A 25,025-nucleotide genomic window follows, 5' to 3' on the forward strand; every position below is an offset into this window, starting at 1 on the left:
GCCTGGAGTTGGCGGTGGTGGAGAAGGGTACTGAGAAGGGTACAGCTTCTTTGGGGTATAAAATACATAATTAACAGATTCAAAAGACACACAACATCTGCAAGGAAATTTTAACACAAAAAAGCCACCTAGACTCAAAATTCTGGATTTATATAACAGGAATTCTTTCCTCCTTTTTTGCGTACTCCTTGCAATGTCGGGAAAAACCTGAATCTTAGCCCCTAGAAAAAGATCATTCAAGTGACGAAAATAAGACTGAAATATATTATTTTTATCTGGTTCTAGAGCAAAATTAACTATCAGCGTTGTTCTTTCAATTATAAGTTCGAGAGAGTTCTCCAGAAATTCTGTTAAATTAAGATTAGGCTTATCTACAGTTTGACCTTTGGAATTCTTTATCCCTGATAAATATTGGGCCGTCGTTATGGGCGGAAAGCCCTCCACTGGGATCTCCAATATTTCTCTGAAATACTTCTTAAGCATGTCCACTGCTGATATCAATGGACATTTTGGAAAGTTTAAGAATCTCAAATTATTCCTACGTCCATGATTTTCAAGGTATTCAATTTTCCTTTCTTGAATCTCTCTGTCTCTGATTAATTCTGAGGTAATATTTTGTAATTTTTCCACCTCACCTTCAGTCTTAACATTTTTCTCACTTTGCTCTTGAAATTTAACAGACAAATTCTGATGTCGTTGTTTTAACTCCAGAATGTCACCTTTCATAGATATATTCATCTGTGACAATGTAGTACTCACTCCTTGTATGGCGTCCCATAGGGTCTCCATTGTGACTACAGCAGGTCTTCTAATTTCTCCACTAGTCACCGGCGCAAAACTCCCAGGAGTAGAAGAACGGGGTTGACTCAGCCCCTGTTCCGATGTTGCACTTCCTGGGGTTGAGGTGCCCCTGGGTCCTCCTTCCACGGAGATAGGAGCAATCTCTTCCATTCTCCGTGGACCCTGTGGGGAAAACTCACTGCCGGGTTGCTGGGGTGCTGTAAATGAGGGAGGACTTAACGTCACTCCCATGCGGCAAGATTCTGACACAGTCCTCGTCTTCACGACCTCCACCAGGAGGCCATTCCATGCTTCCACCACTTTTTTCATGAAAGAGTATTTCCTTAGATTCCTCCTAAGTCTATTTCCTCTGAACTTCATCCTATGCTCTATCATTCCAGAGTTTTCCTTCATTTGAAAAAGGCTCACCTCCTATACATTAACGCCACTGAGATATTTAAATGTCTCTATCATGGCCCCTCTCTCCTGCCTCTCTTCCAGCATATACATGTTGGGATTTATAAGCCTGTCCCTATACATTTTATGGCAGAGACCTCTTACCAATTTTGAAGCCACCCTCTGGACTGAAAGAGTTAAAGCTATTAGCTGTATGGAGAAGGTGAAACTCTATAAAGAGAGACAACACATTCTATGCCAACGCCCATACAATAAGGGCTGCTCTAGACTGGAATATTTAGCGATCCCTGAGATGTTGTTTACTAACTTACGAGGTTCAAAAATAGAAATGTTCGTGATATATGATCACTCTCCAACTAGCATAAATCTTAAATTGCTTCATGCAAGAGAATTTATATAGAATTTACATCCAACGTGTATTATAAGGAATTTAATATGTTTCTAAGGAAGGCATGGCATGACTACAAAACAATAAATGATAACAGTGAAGTAGATACAGTGGTAATTTGGGAGGCAGGCCAAATCTGTGTTGTGTAGCTAAATAAACTCTTCTGCTGTTCATAGGAAGAGTAGAAGAGTCAAACAACTTTTAGACTGAAAGAGATGCTGAGATGTGGGCAGATTCACATAATACTTAGGACTGTGAAAAACAGGAAAAAGCCAGTAATTATGAGGACAAAGGTAAATGAAATGGTAAACAAGCAGCTGTAATCTAGGAATGCAATATTTAACCACCAGCCACCATGGCTAAAATGAAACCAGATATTCAGCATCGATCCCAGATACGAACTGGTGCTGAATATCCAGATTAAGTACGGAAGTGCTGTCTAGTTAGTGGAGATGTTCAGACAGCTTTTTTGCTGTCCTGATTTTATCCACATGGTTATCGGGATAGCAGTCAGAATGGTCTGGCTCTGTCCATGGAGTGCCCTGGCATTACCCAGATAATGCCGAGGTGGTCAGGTGGAAATATTCAACAGCACTATCCGGTTAGTGCCACTAAATATCTCTCTCACTGGCACTTAACTGGTTAACAGCAGCTGCTTACTGGATAGCTGCCTTTGAATACCACCCCCTACAGTATTCTTACTAGTGGTGTGGCACAAGGATCGGTCCGTGGTCTGATTCTTTTTAACCCCCCTTTTACAAAGCCACACAGTAATGCCTACACAGCCCATTCTTTTTGATTGGGCTGTGTCGGCATTACTGCAATGGCAGCTGGTAGTGCGACTTTGTAAAAGGGGGGAGGGGTAACAGTTTTGTGATATTGCAGAAGGATTATAGGGTAAGTGTTGCCTTTTTGTGGATGATAATAAAATCTGCAAATCTGCAATAGGGTAGACATTCTTGAAGGTGTGGATAATATGAGAAGAGATTTGGGCTGCAAACAAAAAAACAAGAGAGCAGAACTTGGGAGTGACCATGAGGGGCATAATCAAATGGGGCGCCCAAGTTTTCCTGAGGGTGTCCTCGCAGGACGTCCCCGCGAAGGGGCAGGGAAACCTGTATTGAAACAAGATGGGCGGCCATCTTTTATTTCAATAATACGGTCACATTTAGGTTGTCCTTAGAGATGGTCATCCCTAGATGGTCGTACCTGATTTTTGGCGATAATGGAACCCGAGGACACCCATTTCAGAAACGACCAAATCAAAGCCCTTTGGTTGTGGGAGGAGCCAGCATTCGTAGTGCACTGGTCCCCCTCACATGCCAGGACACCAACCAGGCACAGTGGACTTCAGAAAAAGCTCCCAGGTGCATAGCTCCCTTACTTTGTGTGTTGAGCCCCCCAAAACCCACTCCCCACAACTGTACACCACTACCATCGCCCTTAGGGATGAAGGGGGGCACTTAGATGTGGGTACAGTGGGTTTGTGGTGGGTTTTGGAGGGCTCACATTTAACACCACAAGTGTAACAGGTAGGGGGGGATAGGCCTAGGCCCGCCTGCCTCAAGTGCACTGCAGTACCCACTAAAACTGCTCCAGGGACCTGCATATTGCTGTCACGGAGCTGGGTATGATAATTGAGGCTTGAAAAAAATATTATAACATTTGTTTTGAGAGTGGGAGAGGGTTAGTGACCATTGGGGGAGTAGGGGGAGGTCATCCCTGATTCCCTCCGGTGGTCATTTAGGGCACATTTTTGTGGCTTGGTCGTAAAAAAAAAAAAAAAAAAAAAAAAGGACCAAGTAAAGTCGGCCAAGTGTTCGTCAGGGACGCCCTTCTTTTTTCCATTATCGGCCAAGGATGCCCATGTGTTAAGCATGCCCCAGTCCCACCTTCGCTATGCTTCCGACACGCCCCCAGGAACTTTGATCGTCCCCGCGACGGAAAGCAGTTGAGGGCGCCCAAAATTGGCTTTCGATTATGCCGATTTGGGCGACCCTGGGAGAAGGACACCCATCTCCCGATTTGTGTCGAAAGATGGGCACCCTTCTCTTTCGAAAATGAGCCCAAAAATGTGATGGTCTTAAAAAGTAGCCAAACAAGCAGAAAAGGTGACAGCAAAAGCCAGAAGAATGCTTGTGTGCATAGGGACAGGAAGCGCCAGCAGAAAAATTCCCTGGTGAGACCTCATTTAGGGGCCCTGCACTCGCCTCAGCACCTGTTTTTGCTAAATGCCGAGGCCACTTTTACTGCAGAGGGTAAAAAGCCCCCCCCCCCACCCCAAAAAATGGCCATGAGGTAAGCTTGCACTTTCTATGCAGCCATTTCAGGCTCCCGTGCTAACCCGGTGGTAAAATTACAGAAATGGCACATGCTGGGGACGGAATTACTGCCGGGCTGCTGCGGTAGCCTGCGTATTGCTGCACACCAACCCTTTAGTAAAAGGGCTCCTTAGAGTACTGTGTACAATTCTGGAGACAGCACCTTCAAAAAGATATAAACAGGATGGAGTCAGTCCAGAGGGAGGCTACTAAAATGGTCAGTGGTCTTTGTCATAAAGCATATCAGAACAGACTTAAAGATCTCAATATATATACTTTGCAAGAAAGGTAGGAGAGGGGAGATATGATAGAGATGTTTAAATACCTCAATGGCATAAATGCATAGCATGCAGGACTCTTTCCTGTAGAGGATGCAGACGGACATGGGGTCATGTGCAAAGTCTCATTGTGGGGCCTTACAGTATTTGCCTAAGTCAGTAGGAGCTGAAAAACAGGCCTTAAAAGTAGAGCCATGTGCAAAAAACAATCGGTGGTAGAGCCAGCCCTGCCTCTTTTCATTGAAAGGAGGCTCTAGAACAAGTGGGAATAGGAGGAAGGTGAAATAAGGATTTCCTTAGATTACTCTCGAGTCTAATTATGGAAAGGGTACCTCCCAGCAGAAGTGGTCTCTATCTGCTTCAATTTTTTATTGTTCTATGTTTTATAAATACAAACTGTAGAAGTTTAAATAAAGCTAGAGAGCTCCTAGTGAACTTCTTTAAGATGAGGAACACTAAAGATACTGTAACCCACATTAATGTAAGCCCTCCTGGAAAAATGATGTTAAGATAAGTCACAGTTGTTTCCCCAAAATAATCTCCAAGTCAAGCCAGGAAATGTACCATTGACCGATAAGTGTTGTTAAGTAATTTTTAATTTAACTTCAAAACTGGAAGATAATAAATTAACCTTAAAAAGCATGAAACATGCTGTTTGCTAACAAAACGGCTAACACAGTCAGAATGGTTTATATAGTATATATAGGTACTTATTTTATACCTGGGGTAATGATAAAAAGGCAGTATATCAAATCCAATCTCTCCGTCAATCAGTGGCGAAACATGAATTCATGTCAGTTGTGATGTGTCTCCTCAATGAATTTTCAAGTACCTCAGAATGAAGGTTTTTAATGAAGTTGAGATATGAAGAAGATAAGGTAAGCTAAGCAATTTGATCAATTTTATAAATGGGAAGAAAATGAAAATGTAAAAAGCATTTACAGTGGTACATGTTCACCCTTATTTATGCCAGGCTCAAAAGAAACTAGCCTAGTGGTTGAAGCATGCGTATCTAGAAATGATTTATAGTAGTAGTAGTGATGGATGCAATAGTAAGTCTATAATTGTAATGCAAAGTGTTTGCTAATAAGAAATACTGATAGGAGCTAGGCTTGTTATTATTGTTTAATTTTATGAAAGCCATTTTATAAATGTAGATAGCCACATATGCACTAAAATTACCCCCGAGTATGAATAACTATATTTGCAAACAAGTCAGTGCATACAAATTTATCTTATGCATACTTTTGGTGGATATCTTAGAAACCCAACTAGCTAGGTGTTTGCAAAACACTAGGCTGAGAACCAGTGGCATACAGGTAATTGTTCTCCACAACACACTTTTCCCAGAACAACATCTTGAGGTAGGAACCAGCTGCCACTTTGTCTCCTTTTGCTAGTTCTAACGACTTCTGTTCACGATAGCAAAGTGACTTGCATCCTGGTTATTTTCATTGATCTTCCACATCTGCTAATAATGTCCACTGTGTTGGGTAGGGCCAGTTCCGCTGAATCACCAAGTAGCACTTCACTTGGAAGCAAAGCAAGTGTTTGCTGAGTTGAGTTCAGGTAATACCAAGGCCCAGAAAAATTCTACTAAGTAGCTCCAATGCCCTCATTCCCTCCAAGAACAGAACCAGCAATCTAGGACCAGTCATAGGCCAAATAATAACCCAGTCTATAATCCACAGAAGTGGCAGATAAGGCATAAGGGGGTAACATCTGTCTGCACTTCCTTTTCCCCACTGACAGGAAGGCAAGTAAGAAAGAAAGAAAGAAGATAATGAGGATTACAGGGTTTTTTTTTTTTTTTTAAGAACTCAGGCTGGTAGTGTTTAACCTAGTCAGCCATCTAAAACCTCAGGCCCCACCCTCCTCCCATGTGTCACTTATCTAATACTTAGATGTCTTTTCAGAAGTTGTGATGGTTACTCCCATCTTCCTTTACAGCTACATTTAACATTCTATACCTCTTTTTTTTTTTTTGTAATTGTCATATTTCTTGTCTTCAAAACTGGATGGATATTCCTTGCTCAGGGTTAGCTGGCCATGGATTTCCTCAGGAAACACACTAAAGTCTTGGTAACATTAATGTTATGGAAGAAGGGAAGTGATGTGATAGTAGGATAAGTGGAGAGATTTGATTGCTATCAAGAGCTAATTGTAGGAATCCAGTGTCAGGAAATGATATAAGGAACTTCTCAATCCCAGCTGACCTTTTTATCTATTCTATTAACAAAATATTCCAAGTTTCCAAGTTTATTAAGGACTTACTGTTCCTCTCAATACACACAGACATCTGAGCAACTTACAGTCTAAAGAGAGGGAAAAGAAATAGGCAAGCATGATAGGTTAGACATGGCAAATAGGATAAAGGGAAAGAACTACAATTATGGCAAGAGAGCATAGAATAGTACATAAGGAAAGGGGAAATAAAAATCATTCAGGCTCTTCATGGGACCGGCGTAGAGCTCAGGCAGCCAAGCCATAGGCATCTGCAAACAAAAAGGTTTTGAGCTCTGTTTTAACATCTGCTAGCGATGTCTGGTGGTGAAAGGATTGTGGCAGTTTATTCCTCTGAAAAGGACCTTGACCAGAGAAAATTGAGTTTCTGGTGTGTTTGTAGAAGATTTTCCTAAATGAAGATTGAAGATTTTAAGGTTCTGGGAGCTGAATAAGGGATCAACAACCATGAAAGATATGGGGGCTCACTCTGACGGATCTTATATGCTAGAAGCAATGTCTTGTAGATACTGCAATGGGGTATTGGTAACCTGTGGGATGACTTCAGGAGGGGTACGACATGGTCAAACTTTCTCACCCCCTCGATCAATTTTATAGCTGTGTTTTGTATTAATTGTAATCAACAGATGTCCCTTGTCGTAAGTCCAGTGTAAAGCATATTACAATAATCTAGTTGGCTAATAATAAACAAATGAATCAGTACATTTAAGAATAGAGGATAGAGTAGAGACCTAATTGATTGAATCTGGTGAAGTTTGAAAAAACATTTCTTAACTACTAGAGAGACTTAGGGCTGGATATGTTGTCTAGGATGACACCAAGTATCTTGGAATGCAGTTGGAGCAGAGCAAAGAAGGATGGGTAAAGGCGAAGTGACTATCGCAGAATTCAAGAAAAGAACACATTGTAATTTACCTAGGTTAAGGGCCAGCCTGTTCTCTCTTAACCAGTTGGTTAAATGTGTCAAATTATTATTAATGTTATGATCAAATAAGTATCGGTTGGATCTAAGGCATGATCTGGATATCATCCGTGTAAACAGAAGCTGTAAAGCCTAAAGATTAGGCAACAGTTAGCAAGGGAGCTATGAAGACATTCTACTGAACTTGCACTAGTTTTCATATTATACACAGATGACATCCTACTTTTGGAAGTACTGGGTCTTAGCAGCATTATTTCAGTATTTCTAGTGTGTGCCATATACCCGGAATAAACTTCCTGAGCCGGTACGTCAAGTTCCATCTCTGTCTGTCTTCAAATCTAGGCTAAAAGCCCACCTTTTTGATGCTGCTTTTAACTCCTAACCCTTACTCACTTGTTCAGTACCCATGTTTTATCATTCCCACCTTAGTAATTCACTTATTTGTCCTGTTTGTCTGTCCTAATTAGATTGTAAGCTGTCGAGAAGGGACTGTCTTTTCATGTCTAGTGCACAGCGCTGCATACACCTAGTAATGCTATAGAAATGATAAGTAGTAGTAGTACTAGTAAATGTCCTCTACCATCATGATGTGTCAATATTGAAGGTATTTTCAAGACCGTATTTGCTTAACAGAGCCAACTGTACTCATAAGAAATTCTATATTACATAGAGCTCTGCTTCATTATTATTGCTTTAATACTGTTTCTTCTGCTGTTATGACTGGTGACAGACTCCCACATCTTACCATCCTGATCTCATCAGGAAACCATTATGCATGACATTCAGCATAATGTTGATTCTCACATTCCAACTCATAGAAAAGCCAGCTACCACTGTAAGTTGACATGACTAGTGACCAATACATTAAAGCCATTTATCTGTGGGAAAAAAATCTAACTTTTCTTTTTCCATACACTAAAGAACCCTTTCCACATCTGGACCATGCTCTAGAATATGCTTTTTCAATTTGTGGACGTCATGGACCTGACATTTATTCCACTTTCCTCTCTCTTTCTCTGCTTTATTTGACATTCCTTGTCCTTGTAAAACTATATAAATAAATTGGCATGAAAAATAGTATGGTCAGGACATAACTATTATTTCCATAAACTTATCTTTGCTACACACATTCTGTTCCAGTTTTACCGCTACCTTTAGCAAAGGAACAGAATAAGAAAAACTTTTAAAAATCTGTGTGTTTGTGCTTTAGAGTTGATTAGGTCCAATGAAATATACTTAAAGTGATGTCGGATTTCAAATCATATGAGAAAACAGTTTTAAGGTAAAAGATCAGAGGTTCTTCATAAGTACTCCATAGCTGAAAGCAAAAGGGGTGTGAGAAATCTGAACCCTCAGAAAATGTATTCCAAGAGTTGCTATCTAAGAAATAATTCTTAAAGAGGGTATGTGAGACACACCTAAGATGATGCTGACAGAAAATAAGAATAACCGGAAGGGATGACTGAAGGTAATCTTGGTGATCACATTTGACACCTGTAAGCTCATTGCATAGCTTATTCCTTTTACTGTATAGCTCCTGGGTGCATCAGAGACTTAAGTGCAATGGAGGGAGGGGAAAGATTTGTTGAGGTTCTATGAGAGCTTATAATAATTGTGCTAAATTACTTGATTGAACATTTATCATTCCAGGTGCAACCGTGAAGCTTAACCACTCACTAAAGGACTTTAAGCAGATAAAACTGGGCTGTAGAGGTGAATGGTTGCTGAGATATTATCCCACCTTTTCCTGTTGCCAAAATGTCAGTGCATCCCCTACTTCTTTCCAGACAGAAGCAATAATACTGAACTGTTCAGCACAAATCTGGACAGAAAAGATGCAACACTGACCACCTAATCTGACCTAGGTCATATCAATTTACTTTCAATTTGCAGTGACAACGCCAACAGTCTGTAGTACACCACTATTTACACATAAACACATACAATCTGGATATTATTGCAAGTCATTTTAATTGCAATTTTAAAATCATAAATCTTCAGGAATGCAGGTTTGAATTGCAGCTTACTAGAGGTTTGTCTATTTATAAACAAAGACATTCAGGTGTTTGCTTGCATGCTTATCCCCTTTCATCTTACTGGCAATTTGAACATATAACCGAGTATCATAGGTGGACTTTAGGGATAAGGAACAATGGTATAATAAGAGGAAAAATCAAGGGTAGAAGGTACACGACTATAAATCAAGACTTCACAACCAGTTCTGGTGATTTCACAGCTGGGTTTCCAGAATGTCCACAACAAATATACATGAGATAAATGTGCATCTCACAGGAGACCCAGAGGTGTATTTTCAAAGCACTTAGACTTACAAGGTTACATAATAGTAACCTATAGAGTTTCCTAAGTGCTTTGAAAATTAGCCCCACCAGTGTATGCAGATTTGTCTTGTGGATATTAATTGTGAGAGTGGAAGAGTGGCCTAGTGGTTAGGGTGGTGGACTTTGGTCCTGGGGAACTGAGGAACTGAGTTCGATTCCCACTTCAGGCACAGGCAGCTCCTTGTGACTCTGGGCAAGTCACTTAACCCTCCATTGCCCCATGTAAGCCGCATTGAGCCTGCCATGTGTGGGAAAGCGCGGGGTACAAATGTAACAAAAAAATATATATATATATATCCTGAAAATCTGAATGGCTGTGGGGTCTCCAAACAGGTTGGGGAAGTCCTGCAAAAAATGATCATTTGATGACCTGCAAATCTACTACTACTACTTATCACGTCTATAGCACTACAAGGCATACACAGCACTGTACACCATACATGAAAAGACAGTCCCTGCTCAAAGAGCTCACAATCTAATTAGGACAGGCAAACAGACAGAACAACTAAGAGGTAATGGAATTAAAGAGGTGGGGATAAAAGGGTACATGGCAAGTGAGTAGTGGTTAGGAGTCAAAAGCAGCGTTAAAGAGGTGGGCTTTTAGCCTGGATTTGAAAATGGCCAAAGACGGGGCTAGACGTATAGGCTCGGGAAGTCTATTCCAGGCATGAGGTGCAGCGAGATAAAAGGAACGGAGTCTGGAATTAGCAGTAGAGGAGAAGGGGACAGACAAGAGAGATCTACCCAATCTACCATGTACAAATACCGTAGCAAAAAAAAAAAAAAAATGTCCAAAGCAGACCTGAAATAAAGCATAAATAGATTAGGGAGTCATGTGATGACTAGAAGAAATATGGTTGCCTGAATCCAGAAGTGTCTAGTCACTTAGAGGGTAATTTTATAATGGGGTGCCTAAATTAACACAGCAAGTAAGTGCCTACTTAGGTGCTACTTTATAATAAGAAATAGGCACCTAGATGTCTTTATAAAATACTAGTGTAAGTGGCAGAAATCTCATCTACATTGAAGGTGCAAACATTTACACCTGCCCTAGAGCAGTTGTTCTTGTCTGTACATACCTACTTTCAAGTACACACCATCATGTGAATGAGGATACTTCTGTGTCAGTAGAGATTTCATAACAAGTCACATACACACTCAAATGACTTTATAAAATTATCCTCTTTAAGACAATGAATTGGGGTGTTAAACAACAATAGAGGCTCATTTTGAAAAAAAAGTGTATGGATAAACATATACATCATTTTAACTGAATATGTAATCCAGAAAAGCACTTTATACATTTTTATATTAAATGTGCTGTAAAACCTGGAGAAAATATTATGGAAAACTGAAATTTACAGAAAATAAAATAGTGCCAGAAGTGGAGTGTTCCATCCAGAATGCATCAGAGAAGATAGCCCACAGACTCTAAAATGTCAAAACTCCAGAAGAGTTCAAAATGTCTGCCATAGCATCTTGTGGCACTAGCACAAGACTGCTGCGAGAGGACACAGCAGCCATTTTGAACTCAGAGCCAGCATGGGCAAGAGCGAGTGGAGATCGCTTCTGCTCCAAATACCTACTGGACCACTATGAACCCTATGGTAGGCCTAGGAAGAGCCTACAAAGGGATGGGGGTATGGGAAGCAATCTTATGGGGAGGTTCAGCAGGGGGCAATTCTTTGGGGAGGGTCAGGAGGAGCTAACTTGAAATTCAGCCCACTATCCATAAGAATATAAGCCTTGCCATACTGGGACAGACCAAAGGTCCATCAAGTCCAGTATCCTGTTTCCAATAGCGACCAATTCAGCTACCTTGCAAAATCCCAACAGAGCAAAACAGATTTTATGCTGCTTATTCTAAAAATACACAAATCTAAATAGGGAGAGAACGTTGCCACAACAGAAATGTATTATGAATAAAGGGGACGTCTCATACAGTCACACAAGCATTTAGAAGTGTCTGGCTTATGTTGAGCCAATATGTTTGTGACACAATATAATCATTGACTGCCCCCAACCTCCAATGGTGCACAATATTTGCTTTTTGTGGGTTTGCTCGTGCTCAATTTTTAAATGTGCTTGTCTTAGTATCACACTGTGTCCATATCACTTTTTATAGTTGTTTTTTTGTGCACCCATAGAGTTCTACTAACTACTACTACTAACTAACATTTTTAAAGCGCTACTAGGGTTACGCAGTGCTGTACAATTTAAACATAGAAAGACAGTCCCTGCTCAAAGAGCTTACAATCTAAAAGATTCTTCTGTATGATGTTAACACTAGACATCAAATCTCTATACACGATGATCCCACAGGAAGAACTTTTAGATGTAGTGAGTGCAGTATTTGATGAGAGACAAAGACCCCATGAAGTACCATCTAAATTTCTACTATCTTTGTTGAAATTAGCCTTATGCAAGAATTTTTTCAAATTTGGCAATAAGTTTTATATGCAAACATCAGGAGTGGCGATGGGCGCCACTTTTGCCCCCACAATGGCGAATTTGTTCATGGCGGCATTTGAAAAGAAATGGTTATCTAACTCTCCATTTAAACATAACATTCTTATATGGCGCAGATATATTGATGATATCTTCATGATATGGACAGGTACCAATGTGGAGTTAGAAAGGTTCCAACACTGGTTAAATAATTGTCATCCACGTATACAATTCACTGCCACCTCATCAGATAAAACCATACATTTTCTAGACGTAGAAGTTTGCCTAAAACAGCATACCTTTCAGACTAGGGTATACACCAAACGCACAGATAGAAATACCATTCTTGAATATGGTAGCTGTCACCCAAGAACACTCATTGACAGTTTGCCCTTTTCCCAGTTCTTACGTTTTAAACGCATATGCACGGAAGACGTTGATTTCAGACAACAAGCCTATACCTTCAGCTCAAAATTGCTACATAGAAGATATCCCAAAAGGGTCCTTAAACGAGCTTACACTAGAGCTAAATACATCAATAGAGACTTACTACTTCAGAGTGCAAAACAAGAGTCTCAAGAAGATCAAGTCATGACATTTGTGATGCGATACGTGCAAGGTGGAGAAATAGCATCTCAAATCATCAAACAACATTGGGACATTATGCGTGCCCATCCAGTTTTTGAGAACTATCGGATGAGAACAGCTTTTTCACGGGCTCACAATTTAAGTGAAATATTAAGTCCAGCGGATCTTTCACCAACCGAATTGGCTCCCAATATACAACAAGGCAGCCACACCAAATGTAACAAAATAGGCTGTAAAACTTGTGCCTTAACCATAGAATCTACTCAGTTCTGCCACAACGGTGTAACATATCAACTTCAACACCAAACCACATGTCGCACAACACATATCATATATTACATCATATGTCCTTGTAAGAAGATATACATTGGCAAATCCAAAAGATCATTAAATGCGAGAATGGTTGAGCACAGATCGCGTATAGCAGCCAATACTACGGGTGCCCCACTAGTACAACATTGTATTAGCAAACAACATTCTAGCGAGTCTTTAAAATGTATGGTTATTGATTGCATTATTCCCAATGCTCGAGGTGGCAATATTGATAGGTTGTTGTTACAAAGGGAGACCCGTTGGATTTATCGTCTTAATACATTAGAACCCCATGGTCTTAACACTTATTTACATTGGAATTGTTTCTTGTAATGGCAATCATGTTCAGCTGATGCTAACGTCATGATTGGTAGGTGGAGCTTATGAGCTTGAAAAGACGAATGCCAGCGCCATTTTTTATCAGATCCTGCTCACATCGATTGCCGTCAAAGTGAGACCAGACACCATAGATATACATGGTATGTAAAAATTAAGCAAAAACAAGCAAATTTGTGAATTAAGTATATGTTCTCCGTGTTTTAACAGATATATGCCTATTGCCCTTGACAAATCAAATAACTGCGAAACAGGCTCCTGTCGGGTAGGCATTGATTCCGGAGATTTGATCAGGACTTGATAAGCGAAGTCTATGAAGCACGAGAGACACATCAATCGTTGGATTTAAAGAAATATAAAGTGACTCGTAGCTTCTAAGAAGATTAAGATAAGTTATATATATATGCTTTTGCTTTCTTTGATTTAGTTGACTACAACAGTGATATAGTTTTTGAAGACCTAGAACTCTATGGGTGCACAAAAAAACAACTATAAAAAGTGATATGGACACAGTGTGATACTAAGACAAGCACATTTAAAAATTGAGCACGAGCAAACTCACAAAAAGCAAATATTGTGCACCATTGGAGGTTGGGGGCAGTCAATGATTATATTGTGTCACAAACATATTGGCTCAACATAAGCCAGACACTTCTAAGTGCTTGTGTGACTGTATGAGACGTCCCCTTTATTCATAATACATTTCTGTTGTGGCAACGTGCTCTCCCTATTTAGATTTGTTTATTCTACAATAGCATTAAGGTAGAGCATAGCCATCTTTTCCTTTTTTGAATTACTATTCTAAAAATAAGCAGTGGATTTTCCAAAGTCCATCTTAATAATGGTTTATGGACTTTTCTTTTAGGAAATTATCCAAATATTTTATAACCCTGCTAAGCTAACTGCTTTTACCATATTCTCTGGCAACGAATTGGCTTTCTTAGCAACCACTGCACACTGAGCAGAGGGTTTCCAAATACCATCAACAATGACACCTAGATCTTTTTCCTAGGCTGTGACTGCTAATGTGGAACCTTGCATCATGTAGCTATAGTTTGGATTCCTCTTTCCTACACACACCGTCTTGCGCTTGCTCATATTTAATTTTATCTGCCATTTGGATGTCCATTATCCCAGCTTCGTAAGGTCCTCTTGCAATTTTTTTATAATTCTCTTGCGACTTAACAGCTTTGAATAACTTTGTGACATCAACAAATGTAATTACCTCACTAGTTATTCCTATCTCTAGATCATTTATAAATATGTTTAAAATGCAGAACTCCCAGCACAGAACCTTGGGGAACCCACTATCTATTCTTCACCATTGAGAATACTGATCATTTAACCCTACTCTGTTTTCTATCTTTTAACCAATTCATCTACAATAGGATACTGCCCCTAATTTCCTAAGGAGTTGTTCATGAGGTACTTTGTCAAAGGCCTTTTGAAAATCCAGATACACAATACCAACCAGGTTATCTTTATTCACGTTTAAATCACCCCTTCAAAAAAAATATAGCAGATTGGCGAGGCAAGATTTCCCTTGACTAAATCTATATTGGCTTTGTCTCATTAATCTATGCCTATGTATATGCTCTGTAATTTTGTTCTTTATAATAGTCTCTAACATTTTGCCTGGCACCAACGTCAGGCACACCGGTCTATAATTTCCTGGGTCACCTCTGGAACCCTTTTAAAAATTTTGTGTTACTTTAGTCACGCTCCAATCTTCGAGTACCATGTTTACTTTTAAATATAAATTACATAACCATAGCTTTGCAAGCTCATTTTTGAGTTTTATCAGTAATCTGGGAAAATACACCATCCGATCAAGATGATTTGCTACTCTTTAATTTATCAAATTGCACCATACAACTTCCAGGCTTACAGAGATTTGTTTCAGTTTCTCCAACTCATCACTACTGAATACCATTTCTGGCACTGGTATCTCTCCCACATCTTCTTCAGTGAAGACTGAAATAAAAATTCATTTGGTCTCTCCGCTTTGGCCTTATCTTCCCTGAGTGTCTTTTTTACCCCTCAGTCATCCAGTGGATCAACTGATTCTTTTACAGCCTTCTTGCTTCTAATACACCTGAAAAAGTTTTTATTGTGTGTTTTTGCCTCCAAAGCAATCTTATTTTCATAGTCTCTCTTTGTCTTATCAGCGCTTTTTATTTAGTGGACACTTCACCAACGTTGCACATTAATTACAGCACTGCACCCAAAATGAAAAAAAAAAAAAAGAAATAAAACAAAAATTTGTATAAATGACATGAGAATCTGAGGCTCTTTTACAAAGGCGCGCTGAAAAATGGCCTGTGGTAGTGTAGACGCGTGTTTAGGGTGCAAGCTGTGCACCTGTAAAAAATGGACGTGTAGCAAAATGAAAATTGCTGCATGTCCATTTTGGGTCTGAGACCTTACCACCAGCCACTGACCTAGAGGTATGGTCTCATGAGGTAACCAGGCGTTAATGGACACGTGTCAAAAATGAAATTACCGCAAGGACCACGCGGTAGCAGGGCGGTAACTCAAAATTGTTGTGCACTGGGCAAGCGTAGACGTCTACGCTGCTTAGTAAAAGGGCCCCTAAATGATTAAACTTTTTGGCCTATGCACCCTAATTTCCAACTTAATATACTCAATTGTAGGCTCTTATATAACATATCTATGGTAAAATGCTTAGTCATAGGCCATCAAATTTGTTTTCAACATGGTTTTAATATTTAGCAGACACAAAGGGCTAAATAAAAGCAGCAACATGTTTATAGAAATTTTGAGTTTCTAAGTAACTAGGGCGAGACAATCACATACAATTAAACCTCATAACTCACTGGAGAAGCAGTGAATAAAGTTTGTGCATTCCATCTCTGAACGCGTGGGAAGATTATATTTACCCATTGAAGACAGCCACAATAATTATGATAAACAGAAGCGACAGGCTGCTTGGCTGGGAGACTGAAGCTGAAAGAAATTTGGATTTCATTACTCATCTTTCCAAACCTATGTTCAAAATCTATCGCAATTTAAGTACTTGGTGAAGGTATTCTTTATTGTGTACTTCATCTTTACCCCGCTGACGTCGGCTATTATGGACTAGTATTGCCTATTTTTTATTTGCTTTCTACCTCAAGTGTGAGGTGTATTTTTTGTTTCTATTGTTTCCTTTGTCTTATTTGGAAATATGTAATATTTCAAAATTTCAATTAATTAAAAAAAAAAAACAAAGTTAAGGGTCCTTTTACAAAGGCGGGCTAGCGTTTTTAGCACACTAAAAATAAGCACACACAAAATGCTAGAGCCATCCATATGAATATATGGGTGTCTCTAGCATTTAGCACACACTAAAATGCTAGCTCGTCTTTGTAAAAGGTACCATATGTATGCCTCTAGCCCAAAGTGGGCTTGCAATCTATGAAGGAACCTGAGGCAAGAGAGGGAAAATTGACTTGCCTAAGGTGATGTGGAGGGGCATTGTCGAAAGAAATGTCCAAGTTGCGATTTGGACATCCTTGCAAAAAAAGGCGAAATCCAGGGACGGGGAAACCTGTATTTTCGAAAAAAGATGGACGTCCATCTTTCGTTTCGAAAATACTGTCAGAGACGTCCAAATCCTTAAATTTGGACGTCCCCAGTGTAATTTCTGGGTGTATTTATCCCTCCCAATATGGTGGTCCACCCACCAATACCTAGGAATAAATAAATCACCCAAGGCTGCATCAGTTAGAAAAGCAATTAGATACTTTATTTTCTTTACTAACCAAGTATAAGTACAATTGACAATTGCTTTTGGGAGACCAGCTGCCCATACAAAAGTATTGGCTGGCCAGATTCTCCATTGAAGTAGGAAGTACACTCATTTTTATATGTCCGTTCAGGATACAGGTAATATGACAGTAATTACACCTTATTGGATCTATGGTAATATTGTGGTCAATATCTTAGTGGCTATATATAGTAACATAACAGTTAATATTTCTTAGAATTCTACTGTACGTGCTTGGCTGTTTTTAGCATTACTTAGAAAGCTTGGTCATCTCCCTATGAGACCACTCAGTCCTGCATTCTGACCATATCTTCTTGGGTGTAACAGACTCTGCCCTGTTGGTAGGCCACACCATCCTGTTACTGAGGTTTTTGCACCCTAGCCCCTTCCTCATATTGCTGCATGAAGGTGTCACAACAGCTCATGAGTTCTACTGTTACTCTAGAGTTACTACTACTACTACTACTATTTAGCATTTCTATAGCACTACAAGGCGTACGCAGCGCTGCACAAACATAGAAGAAAGACAGTCCCTGCTCAAAGAGCTTACAATCTTCAAATTAGAGGTACAGGCCCTGTAAGCTTCTCTGTCATTTTTAGATCCTGAACCAAAGTCAGACCTTGAACCAAAGCTCATGGCTGTAATGATAATAGACACTAGACATGGTTTCTGACTTTCGGCGATTTTCAAAACCATCCAAATGCAAGCCATATCTGGATTTAAAAAAGATCAGGACAAGTTCCTGGAGGAAAAGCCCATAGCCTGCTATTCAAATAGACTTGCTCCGGGATTGGTAGAATGGAATGTTGCTACTAATTGGGTTTCTGCCAGGTACTTGTGACCTGGATTGGTCACTGCTGGACACAGGATACTGGGCTAGATGGGCCATTGGTCTGACTCAGTATGGCTATTCTTATATTCTTATGTTCAGCAGTGATGTCAGTTGTCTCCCAAGCATTTCCACTGGTGGTCACAAGGGAACAACACACCATAAATGGCTGCGTGTGTTCTTTTCAGATTTTGGTAAGTGCTAGCACACCGCTGCCATATCTCCATCTGAGCATGCCATGTGACCTCCAAGTCACTGGGCCAGTCCCGCAATAGCAATTGATTAAAGAAAATTCAAGGCTGGTCTTACTAACTCCTATGCACTGACAGGCCCTGCAGGTGTCGTGCCTTTTGCATAGTTTCCATAGTAAGAGGGAATCAATGAAGGAAGGGGAGGGGTGCCACAGAGAATATCAACATATGAGGGCTTGTCAGCCCCACACTGAATTTTCAAGTTGCATCTGCAAGGCTGCCACACAAGCTTGGACACATAGAGTCCATCAAAAGATGGGAAGTTGGGGGGAGGGAGGGGAAAGAAGGTGAACTCCTCCCCCACCTGTATTTGCCTATGAGCACCTTCCATTTTAATCTGGCCCTGGAAACAGGCATATATGCAAAGGGATAATTAAGGACAGAGATGCTAAGCATAAGACTTGTAATGTATTCCCTGCCTCCTGGCACAGACTATTCTAAAATCCTTAATAAAAACCCAGTTAACCAAAAATTCAATAACATGGCACAATTTTATGAAATCCCAACAACCTTTCTGCAAAAAAAGAAAAATAAATGTTCACGACCTAGACAGATTGATTTTATTTCGACAGCCAAGAATGCAAGGAAATAACTGCACTGATTATAGCATGAACACTCTACAGCAGTGGTTCTCAAACTTATCCTGGGGGACCACCAGCCAGTTGGGTTTTTAGGATATCACCAATGAATATGCATGAGAGATATCTGCATGCCTGCTATCTCCGTTGTAAGCAGATCTCTCTCGTGCATATTCATTAGGGATATCCTGAAAACTCGAATGGCTGGAAGTTTGAGAACCCCTGCTGTACAGGATTCTTCCCAATACACAGCTTTGTAAATTAATTCAGTCTTCACCCACATAAGTTTATTATTCATTCTCTATTTAGTTTATTGTTATATTTGATAACTTGTCTAAGGTGACATCTCTACAGCAAAGTTAGTAACTATGAAAATTAGTATGTTTGCTTGGGACCAAATCAATCAGTGACATGATATATCTCAGTCGTTACGTCTTATTTCATGGATTCTGGTCATTTTTATCACACTTCAGCATCACTTTCACCCCCAGTCCTTTCTTGGTCGTCTCAAAGGCCTCGAGAGCCTGCTCCAGTGGGAAACGATGTGTAACCAACGGTGCCACGTTTAGCCTCTTTGAAGCAAGCATTGCAATTGCCATAGGCCACCTGAAAGATTCAAAACATTTTTTTTTTAAACATGAAGATCTTCCTGCCACTGCTACTTCTACTACTACGACTGGTACGTATATCTGGATCTATTCTGGAGAGATACCATCACATAAAAATGTTCTGATTTAGTAACTTGCCTCAAACTACTACTGAAAAGGTGAGGAAAATACATAAATAGGTAGATAGATATTTCAGCTACTTCAAACCTTCAGTAATAATACACATCACATTTCCCCACTGTGTGGCACAACGGTTGCTGTGATAGGCTCACTTCTAGATAAGCAACACAGAGAAAGCACGTTGGACACTCAACATTTTGAGTGCCAGTTCTGCCGTAACCTCTTCGTCATTTTTTTCTCCAAGTTGCAAAGCCCTAACCAATTAGCCTCTCTTCATAAGAGGTGTTCCATCCCCTTTATCATTTTTGTTGCCCTTCTCCACACCTTTTCTAATTCTGCTATATCCTTTTTTGAAATGCACTCAGAATTGTATTCAGTACTGAGGGTGCTGAAGTACCAGGGGCCTATACGTAATGATATTCTCAGTTTTGTTCTCCATTCCTTTTTGGATAATCCCTAACATTCTAGCCATTTTTTAAAAAATTTTATCAGCCGCAACACACTGGGCTGATTCACAATGACTCCAAGATCTTTTTTCATGGGTGGAGACTCCAAACTTAGGGCACCTTTTACTAAGACGTGCTCACATTTTTAGCGAATTCATTGGTGTCTCTAATGTTTAGCACGCCCACAATTTTAGCACGCGCCAAAAACGTGAGCACACCTTAGTAAAAGACCCTCAGAGCCCAGCATTCTGCACTTGTTGGAACTATTTTCCCCGTTTGCATTCTTCGCCCTTGCCCACATTAAATGTCACCTGTCATTTAGATGCCCAGTCTCCTCCCAAGGTCCTTCTGCAAATCCTCAGACATTTTAACTACTTTGACTCTTTCTGTGCACCTGCTATTTACACACATATCCAGCGGCACAATGTTATAGAAGTAATTCTCTGTGTGTAAAACTGGCTTTATCTGTGGAAAAAGCTATAAAAATTACTCTCTTAGACAGAACTGAGAGTTTTTATTTATTTGCCTGCACTCTTCTCTCTCTCTCTTTCTCTCTCTTTCCCCTCTCCCACCAAAATTAAAAGTACCTTAGCTGGCGGGGTTCCCCAAGCCCTTCAATCTGAAGAAATCTTGAGCTGTGCTCTGTCACTAAATCACAGCACTCAGCAACAGCATGTTGAGCCACTGAGGCCAGCATCCTGAGCAGGCTCAGTTCTCACACCTGAACTAAGTATACACAAGATCCTAGCCCGATCTCAATGTCAGAATTAGCTCAATGTGCTGCCGCCGAGTGCTGCAGCTTAGCGACTCAGAGCAGCTCCAAATTTCTTCAGCTGGCAGGGGTTAGAGATTCCTGTCATGGTGTGCCCGATTGCTGGGTGGGTGGACCAAGGTCAGCCCAGGCTCACTCATGGCCATGCCCCTGCTTAGAGCATAACTACATATAGAGGGGCATTTTCAATATGGCATCTAAATCTGACTTTGGATGTTTTGCAGAAAACATCCAGAAATCCAACAGCGAACATGGCCATTTTCAAACCTGAAAAAGTCTTTTTTTTTTTTTTTTTTTCCCAAAAATGGCCATTTGCTAGACGTTGTTGTGCTCAGTATGGCTATCTTTTTGGACCATTAAAAAAAAAAAAGTCCAAAGTGAAATACACACAAAATCAATTCTTAGTAGACTGGCCACACAGACATCCCAGAAGAGCAGTGGACTTCACATAAAAGCTCCCGGGTATATATCTCACCCTTACCTCCTTATATTGTATGGTGAGCTCTTCAAACCCAACCAAAAATCTACTGTACCCAAATGTACACCACTACAATAGTCCTTATGCCTGTAGGTATCACCTATATGTAGGTACAGTAGATTTATTGTGAGTTTTGAAGGGCTCACATATTCCACTAAAAGTGTGATATGGGCCTGGTTCCCCTTCTCCATAGTGCACTGCACCAACCACTAGGCTACTTGACCTGCATGCTATCAAACATATAAAATGCGAGTGGCCGTACTCACCCGCAAATGCGCAGTAGAGACTTCCCTCTCTGTCCCGTCCCCGCGTCAATACGTGATGATCAGGGCAGGACAGAGAGGGAAACTGCGCGAAGGGGAGGGAGGGAACCGCTCCCCCCCCCCCCCGAGGTCGCCGCTACCGCTCCCCCCACCTGGAGTCGCCGCCGCCACCCCCCCTCCACCCAGCCTGGGCCCTCTCTTCGCTATTGAACTTATATCGCCGAAAACGCAGCAGGGCACATCAGCTGAGCTCCCATCGGCCTTCCTTCCCTGCCTGTGTCCCGCCCTCGCCGACGTTACGTCACATGAGGGCGGGACACAGGCAGAGAAGGAAGGCCGACAGCAGCTCAGCTGATCTGCCCTGCTGCGTTTTCGGCGATATAAGTTCAATAGCGAAGACAGCGCCCGGGCCGGGTGGAGGGGGGCGGCGGTGACTCCGGGGGGGGGGGGGGGGGGGACCGGTAGCGGCGACCTCTAACATGCCTTTGACACACCCCCTCGGGATTTGGACATACTGCCAACGAACTGCATAGAAAAACATCTTTAAAATGGGGTTCGAAAATAGCAATTTCGACATTTTGGCAAATAAAACATCCAAATGCTACTTTGTGCCAATTTTTTGAACGATTTCTGTTTTGAAAATGAGCCCCTTAGAGGGGCATAATCAAACGGGGCGCCCACGTTTTCCTGAGGACGTCCTCGCAGGACGTACCCGCGAAGGGGCAGGGAAACCCGTATTATAGAAACAAGATGGGCGTCCATCTTTTGTTTCGATAATACGGTCGGCGACGCCCAACTCTCAACACCTTAGAGATGGTTGTCCCCGGTTTTCGGCGATAATGGAAACCGAGGACGCCCATCTCAGAAACGACCAAATCCAATCCATTTGGTTGTGGGAGGAGCCAGCATTCGTAGTGCATTGGTCCCCTTGACATGCCAGGACACCAACTGGGGGCACTGCAGTGGACTTCAGAAATTGCTCCCAGGTGCATAGCTCCCTTACCTTGTGTGCTGAGCCCCCCAAAACCCACTACCCACAACTGTACAACACTACCATAGTCCTAAGGAGTGAAGGGGGGCGCCTACATGTGGGTACAGTGGGTTTCTGGTGGGTTTTGAAGGGCTCACATTTACCACCACAAGTGTAACAGGTAGGGGGGATGGGCCTAGGTCCGCCTGCCTGAAGTGCACTGCACCCACTAAAACTGCTGCAGGGACCTGCATACTGCTGTCAGGGAGCTGGGTATGACATTTGAGGCTGGCATAAAAATATTTTAAAAGTTTTTTTTCTAGGGTGGGAAGGGGTTAGTGACCACTAGGGGAGTAAGGGGAGGTCATCCCCAATTCCCTCCGTTGGTCATCTGGTCATTTAGTGCACATTTTTGTGGCTTGGTCGTAAAAAAAAAAGGACCAAGTAAAGTCGCCCAAGTGTTCATCAGGGACGCCCATCTTTTTTCCATTATCGGCCGAGGACGTCCATGTGTTACGCATGCCCCAGTCCCACCTTCGCTATGCTTCCGACATGCCCCCGGGAAATTTGGTCGTCCCCGTGACGGAAAGCAGTTGAGGGCGCCCACAATCGGCTTTCGATTATGCCGATTTGGGCGACCCTGAGAGAAGGATGCCCCTCTTCCGATCTGTGTTGAAAGATGGGCGCCCTTCTCTTTCGAAAATAAGCCTGTTAGTCATCTAAGTGGGAAAATAGATGTGTAAGTCCTCCCATTTAAAAGTATAAAAGTATTTTGTAAAAGGTTTGTTGAGCGATAAGCATTTTATAAAATACGCACTGCATTGCCAAAAAGAAACACATATACTAAGCATGACACAGAACTGAAAAGATTCTTTTATAAATAAACAAGGTCATTAAAAGAGAAGGGGTATATATATATATAAATGGTGCAACACATATATTAGATGCACTTTTTGCTATTTATATGTGGTTGGCACCATGTCTCAAAAATAGGTAATAAATAGAAATAAAACAAAAAACAGAGAAAAGAAAATAAGATGATACCTTTTTGATCAGCTAATCAAAAAAGGTATTAAGTTAGTCCAATCAAAAAATGTATTGTTAGTTCAATAAAAAAGGTAATCATCTTAATTACTTTTCTATGTTCTGTTTTATTTCTATTTATTATCTTTAAAAGAGGACTAATGAGGTTACCACACCACTTTACTCAAAAACAGGGAAATTACTCTGGTAAATGGCTTTCGGAAATGTAAAAAAGCACAATATCCAATGATGCACTTTTACAGGACTGTTCTGGAAGGGGTAGTTTAGGGGTGATTTTAATTATCAGTCTTGGGGGAGGGGCACCAAGCAGCCAGACAGTTAACTGAACGTTAACCTTGCACCGGCCCAGATACCATCTTGTCACTGTGCATACTTACAGTACACGTGCTTACACCATAAAAAGATCTTGTCTAAGTGTAAAACGTAAAGAAAAATCTTTATAACATTGCACCTCAATAGGTATGAGGAATACCTTTCTACCACATGCTGATTTACACATATAAATCTGATTCTCTGAGACAGAAATGGTGCTTAAGGCTTCTGAAATTCACTCCTTAATACAAATCTGTTTCTCTCTTCAGTTAGGCTGGCTGACAGATGTCTAAGTTACTTTGTGGAATGCTTTGTAGACATTAGACATAACACTGGCATTCTGCCAATACAACAGAAAGCAGGCTAATGCCTCATGCTAATGCCTGGGTAGATCATTATAATTATCCTGTAAGTGCAAGGTAATCTGATGTTTCCGCAGTAAGTGGGACATGTTGTCATGCAGAGGATTCCACACAGATCACTATTCTCTCAAGTCATCTTTTTAGTCAGCAATTTTCATATGACCTGGTACATCAGTTGTGGCAAACTGGCGGGTGTCTGTGTGCTGAGCCCTATTATTGCATGACAGGATATGAATACTCAGAAGATGGATTTTAGATTGTATGCTTTTTATTTATTTATTGCATTTGTATCCCACATTTTCCCACCTATTTGTAGGCTCAATGTGGTTTACAATTTTCTGTCATGACTTATGCCATTTCAGAATACAGATACAATTGGTAATACATATAAAACATTTTTATATGACTTTCATTTTATATGGCTTTCATTTGACCTCTATGAAATTAGTAGAACTGCTTCACTTTAGAGAATGTAAAGGGGCCTAAATGAGTGATCAGAAAAAACAAACTAGTGAAGTAAGTTACTTATTGCAGCACTTTGGAAACAAAAACATGTTCCTTGGCTGCTAGAGAGGTAGCTCATCCAGCGACCTCAATTAAGTGTTAATTAAGGTGTGGGGAAGTAGAATACTTGCATAGGTTGCTGAGTCAGCTTCAAAGAGCCTGTTTAAAAAAGGCCCCATAGACTCAAAACTATATAAAGAGGAAAGGTCCCACTGAACTTTCTTTCTGAGAAGTTCCGAGAGAAGAGGACATTTCTCTGGTAAGTGGATGCTATTTGGCTTTGTGCTTTGGGAACTTAAAGATTGGGGTTTAAAGGAGGAATTGTAGGTTAGTGTTAGGCAAAAT

The 25,025-nt window shown here is 40.9% G+C and overlaps 1 protein-coding gene across 1 annotated transcript in view; it reads right to left on the reverse strand.

Moving 5' to 3' along the window:
• Positions 1-17,996: 17,996 nt before the first annotated feature.
• The window catches only part of SORD (sorbitol dehydrogenase), a 90,555-nt gene continuing 83,526 nt past the window's right edge, over positions 17,997-25,025 (reverse strand). Inside the window, exon 9 of the mRNA XM_030187918.1 lies at positions 17,997-19,407. Within this exon, the coding sequence (XP_030043778.1) occupies positions 19,242-19,407 (166 nt within the window). The 3' untranslated portion in view covers positions 17,997-19,241. The remainder of the gene's footprint in view (positions 19,408-25,025) is intronic.

The sequence above is a fragment of the Microcaecilia unicolor genome, chromosome 1 (genome assembly GCF_901765095.1).
Source record: "Microcaecilia unicolor chromosome 1, aMicUni1.1, whole genome shotgun sequence".
Classification (NCBI taxonomy): Eukaryota; Metazoa; Chordata; class Amphibia; order Gymnophiona; family Siphonopidae; genus Microcaecilia; species Microcaecilia unicolor.